This window comes from Mastigoproctus giganteus, chromosome 9 (genome assembly GCF_048544385.1).
Source record: "Mastigoproctus giganteus isolate SK-2022 chromosome 9, ASM4854438v1, whole genome shotgun sequence".
In the NCBI taxonomy this organism is placed as follows: Eukaryota; Metazoa; Arthropoda; class Arachnida; order Uropygi; family Thelyphonidae; genus Mastigoproctus; species Mastigoproctus giganteus.
Window position 1 is genome coordinate 85062626 of NC_143583.1, and position 6000 is coordinate 85068625.

The following is a 6000-nucleotide window of genomic DNA, read 5'->3' on the forward strand; positions in this document are numbered from 1 at the left end:
AAAACTGCACATTACAATAGAAATGTTTACAAATTATTTTACATACAGAAGAGAGGGGTAAACTAAGAAGAGAAGGGCAACAACATTGAAACTAGAATAATGTGCTACTGGTGGCAAGGTACTTCAGTAGATAAATTACTTAAATGAAAGAAAACAGAGAATGGTTATAAATGGTATTGTTCTGAGTGGACTGGGTTCTCAAGTGGAATTTTATATGATTCTGTATCAGGGTCCTTTTGCTTTTGATATTTGTTAATAACCCTGAAGAAAGTATAAGAAGTTTGACAAAGTTCACTGATAATACAAAGGTTGAAAGGGTGGTAAATAATAATAACTAGGTATGCTGCTTCAACAAAACCGAGATAAATTATTCAACTTCTCTGAAAGAAATGATATTAAACATTGTCATATGCAAGACTCAACATTTGGGTAATAATAATCCTTGATTATTTTGTACTTGGAAAGCAACAAACTTAAGACAGGAATGAAAAAGAAAACTAATTGTGCAATCCAATGTGAGCTTCTCTAAGCAGTGCAGACACAATGTTAGAATATGCATGATGTTTTATCTATCGTGTGCAAGAAGACTGCTAATTGGAATAAAGGGGTAATCATTCCATTTTATACAGCCTTGGTTAAGCAACATCTTGAGTACTGCATACCTGAGGTTCGAGCCCGTGACCACCAAATACGGAGGATGCAGAAAGGTCAGGGAACGACCACCACATATCCCTGGAGCAATATGGCCTTAGTTGCTAATGCTCCTAAAAACCAAATAACAGCAAGAACAACAACAGTACTGCATACAGGTTGGGAATTGAATCCCTATTTCAGTATGGATTTGGATCTGTTGGAAAAGGTTTGGCAAACAGCAACAAGCCCGTTTATTGATATAAGAAATTCCCAGAGGGTCCTAGTTTTGTGGGTTGGATAGAAAAGCCTTGAGATCAGATGTTATGGTGACTTGATTGTGATATTTAAGGTGTTGAAAATCTTAAGTAAACTAAATAACCGAGATATCTTTATTCTTCTTTTTTAAGTACATCTGTTTTGTGATACCTTTCTGGGGGCACAAAATAGATGTACTTAAATTAAGGCAGAATAGCTAGATATTTGATATGAGAAAATTCTTTTAATCAAAGGATGGATAATAGTTGAAACAAATTAACACCTAATCTTTTATAGCTAACGTAAATTTAAGGAAGGGTTAGACTGTTACTTGGATGACTTGGGGGGGGGGGGAAACAATTCCGGTTTTACCCACGTTATCTTTCATTTTGGAAAACATAAACGAAATGTACTGGGGAAAAATAAAAATTAGGTATGTAACCCATTTCCTGATTCTCCTATTAAAACATCAGTGATGATTATTATTATCCTAAGGCCATTTTTTTAAAAATTATCATTACTACCAAACAGCTTGCAGTAATTTTAAACCTAAATAAGCACCCCCGATTATATCCCATAATGGGTAAACAACAGTTTATTTGAAAGTGGCTGTTATATAAGGTATTTTGTGGATGTACAAAGAAGGATGTCTCCTTATAATAAAACTGCTTTTCTAAGAGGATGCATATTTAGTTACAAAAGTTTATTATTATTAAAGAATTATGTAATCAAAAATGGTTCAAACAAGACATGAATGGGAAAAAAATTATTCTAAAATAATCGAAACTTAATCATCTGATATTTAATTACAAACACAGGGGTTCTTATTAATTCTGCTACCTGATCTCATAACCTTATTTTTATTTATTATTATTTTATTTATATATATATATATATATATATATTTTTTTTTTTTTTTTTTTTGTTGACATTACTGTTATATATGAAGATATCAAATTTCTATCTATCGTGATAGCTTCAACAAAGTATTCAAGGGTATCCATCACTATATGTCTATGGCAACTACGAAAATGAAATGGCCATTACAGAACTTTATAAACATCATAAACCTTACTTTACATATTCAAAATAAACAGTTTAACTTCGATAATCCTGCAAAAACTGCCATATGTGAAGCAATTTATCCTTTAAATTTATGACACTTTCCTACATTTAGTAATACTTACCAAAATCAAACAACTGTTTTATGGAAAGAGGCGATGGATTGAATTGCGAATAATAATCCAATAATTTTGCTGTATCTCTGGTTACTGTAAACAGAGCTTTCATCTTACCCATTTCGTAAATGTATAACGGAACCACAATACGGTAAAAAAAACACTTGTTCAACGACTCCTAAACCCTCATTTACTTTTATCAATGCTCTCAACTATAGCTAGCTCGTCACGTAGACGTCAGTAAAAGTTTGCTTTACGTAAGCGAACCAGTAGCGCTACCTATAAACAATTTTTTAAGTACATGTTTTTCTGACAAATGTGTCACTCGGACTTTGAAAGAATAAATTCTACAGACTTATCATACGATATCTTACTTGGTACTCGCAAACAAAGATGTGAGATCATAACTATCAATATTGTGCAACAGAGAGACAATTACTATCATATATGATATATAGTAATATATGCTATTTAGACATGAATATTCAGTCCTAACTATAAACAAAAAAATAGAATTTCACATTCTATTATCATATACAGTATTATAATAATAAAGTCCCATCCTCAATATGGTCAATAGACCATTTTCCATTTAAAATTTATAAAATAATACGCTTAACGTTGACTCTACCAGTGCATTTAATAATAAGAAATTCCTAGATTTCTATGCTCTTTTCTTTTCTTTTCTTTTATTGCAAAGGCATATATAGTTATTAGTAGAGAGAGAGAGAGACATTTATTGCTAGCGAAAATCATATATATATATATATGATATCCAGCTCTGTTTTCTAATGAATACTTAACATTGTGTTATGTTGACTATCATAAGTAACTAAATGAGAACTTCTTCCTACACAGCAAACAAAATTTTATTTTAGTTCCTAAGAAATATATAAAAGACATGCTTTCACATTATGTTTCTCTGCCATTTCTGCAGTGTCTGTGGAAACAGTAACAGTTATTAATGAAAATCTTCCAGATCATATAATTGGGTCAAATTCTATAAATAATTTAATTGCATCTTCATTTAGTTAAATTTTTGGAAATTCTATGGCATATGCTTCAACTGTATATACTATTAGTTAAAGTTTAAAATTAGAAAAAAAGATTTTTCATTTACTTTGTTGTTGCCTTTACATTCACTTACAATTTGTAAATGAGATGAGTGAAAAATCATTGAATTTCTAATTACCACAGAAATGTAAAATAGGAAATAAAGTAAACAATTGTTGTAACGAACGAAGAAGGGCCCATTTGTTTAATTTTAAAGACCGTAAACATTGTAAAAAACTGTAAACAGTGTGTAAAAGGTCACTCAAGGATCATATCTAATTCACTGATTGTTACTGATTATTGTTACCTAGACACTTGAGATGACTACCATAATTATAATACTGTATGTACAGGGGCTCACATCTGGTGAGTATGGGCTTGGCACACCCAGTGTCTTGAGCTGGATATCATTATTCTTCTCTTTCTTGGTGATTCCGTTATACCTCTCTCTCTCTCTCTCTCTCTCTCTCTCTCTCTCTCTCTCTCTCTCTCTCTCTCTCAGGGTAACTCGGAATTTTTTTTTTTTTTTTTTTTGCCTTGTGCAGCATAAGCCTCAGGCTTCCTTGCACTATATGGCTAATAATAATAATAATAATACTCTTCTTTTTATTTAGTTGTTAGTTTGCAAATCTAGTATTAGTATTAGTCATACTATGATTTTTTTAGTGTTTCTCACCAACCATTGAAGTAAAAACGAAAGACGGAAAACCAAATTCTTAAAATTTTTAATATATACAATAAATTTATTTACAAACAAAACAAAATACCATATTACTGATGATAGTAATTTTAAAATAAGACAACTGTGATTAGTATTAGTCATATGGTGCAATGAAGCCCTGGGCTTTTGCTACAACGCCCAATAAACATTAAACTAGATTAATATATATAAATCTATACAGTGTTCGTTCCATTGCTGCCTTTAAATAGTCTGGAGAGGGGGCTGGCTAGATATTTTTAGAGGCTTTTTTTCTAATATTTGACATGCAGGCTTGTAAAGTTTATGGTGAGTATGGGCTTAGCACATCCAGGGTCCTGAGCTGTATGTCATCATTCTTCTCTTTCTTGGTGATTCCCTTCTACTTCTGACCTTTCTCTCTCTCTAATTTTTTTTTTTTTTTTTTTGTGGCTGGTGCAGCATAAGTCTCAGGCTTCCTTGCACCGCATAGCTAATAATAATATTAAGATAAATTTAAATGCAATAAACGAAAAGAAATACAATTAAAAGTTAAAAGAACTAAAACTTTTTTCTAATGGACCTTCGTGGACCTTAAGGTCCTTAAAGACTTGAGAAAACAGAATGAACACAACGCTGGTTTGCAATTAATACCTTTGAAAGACTGGACGGAGTACTACGAAGGACTTTTAAAAGAAGGCCGTGAAGAGTTCAAGACGATGGAGGATTTTGGTGTAGAAGACTCGGGCTTAAAAGTTTCTGTTAGGGAAGTGGATCTCCTGCTAAAGGAAGGAAGGGATGGCAAATCAGCTGGACCTGGAGGAGTTTACATGGAACTTCTGAAATATGGAGGAAGTAGAGTGGCTGTTCTGATACAAAAACTGTTAAATAGTATACTGAGAGGAGAAGAAATACTGAAAGAATGACAGGATATATTACATCAATTTATAAGAAGGGCGATCGGAAAAGCTGTTCAAATTACAGAGGAATATGCGTCCTAAACCCGCTGTTAAAGATCCTTGGAAAATGGACCAGGAACCATTTAGAAGCCAGAATCGAGGTGTCAGAAGAAAAAGTGATTTTTCAGCCAGGAGGTCATGTATAGACCATATCTAAACAGTACGACAGATCCTGGAAAAATGCCAATCGAAAGGAGAAAAAATCATTATGATTTTCATTGACCTTGAAAAGACATGACAGTGTTCCAAGAAAACTCTTATGGGAAGCACTGAAAGAGGCAAATTTGATGGACAACTGATTAACATTATTAAGGCAATTTACAGGAATAATAGATGCAGAATTAAAGTGGGATAAGCTTTGTCACCTGAATTCCACACCTCAAAAATCTTATTACAAGGTTGTTGCATGTCACCAACACTTTTCAAAATTTATATCGACATCTGCCCAAGATCCTGGTCAATAAAATGGGATTGCCGATTAATAAGAACACCTATATTCACAATTTGCTTTTTGCAGACGATCAGGTGGTGATAGCACAAAACTTAACAGATGCAAACTATGCATGTCGTCAATTGTTTGAGGAATATAAACAATGGGGTCTAAAAATCAATTTTAACAAGACTGAAATGTTGTCTTCAGGATCAGGACACGTTCTAAATATTGCAGGTTTTAAAATCAAACAAGGCGATAAATTTAAATATTTCGGATCAATCTTACAAAGTGATGGATCGTCCCAAGCAGAGATCAATAAGAGAATTGCAGACGGCAGAAAGGCTATCGGCATGTTAAACTCTGTTCTGTGAAGCAAAAATATCCTAAATAAAACAAAGAAACTTATATTTCAAACGATTGTACAAAGTCTTCTATTGTATGGAGCAGAAACCTGTACATTGAATAGGCGAGCGGAAAACAAATTGCTCTCCACGGAAATGGATTTTTGGAGACGCTCAGCAGGAACTTCTAGAAGAGACAGAAAACGGAATGAAGACATAAGAGAGAAAATGGAAGTGAAAAAAATTATTATTGACACTATCAAAGAAAAGCGTCTAACATGGTATGGACATGTAAAACGGATGCAAGAAAACAGATATCCAAAGGCAATCCTGGAATGTATACCTCCTGGAAGAAGGAGAAGAGGAAGACCTAGGAGGACATGGATGGATGGAGTACGGGAGTGCATGACAGCCCGAGGCTTAACCGACCAAGACACCCTGAACCGCACTTCATGCCTGGAAAAAATTCCTA

The 6000-nt window shown here is 33.4% G+C and overlaps 1 protein-coding gene across 1 annotated transcript in view; it reads right to left on the reverse strand.

Annotated features, from left to right (window-relative positions):
* The window catches only part of LOC150080513 (pyruvate dehydrogenase (acetyl-transferring) kinase, mitochondrial-like), a 111950-nt gene extending 109717 nt beyond the window's left edge, over nucleotides 1-2233 (reverse strand). The window contains exon 1 of the mRNA XM_090381932.1: nucleotides 2076-2233. Coding sequence (XP_090238058.1) covers nucleotides 2076-2187 — 112 coding nt within the window. The 5' untranslated portion in view covers nucleotides 2188-2233. The remainder of the gene's footprint in view (nucleotides 1-2075) is intronic.
* Between the last annotated feature and the right edge of the window lie 3767 nt (nucleotides 2234-6000).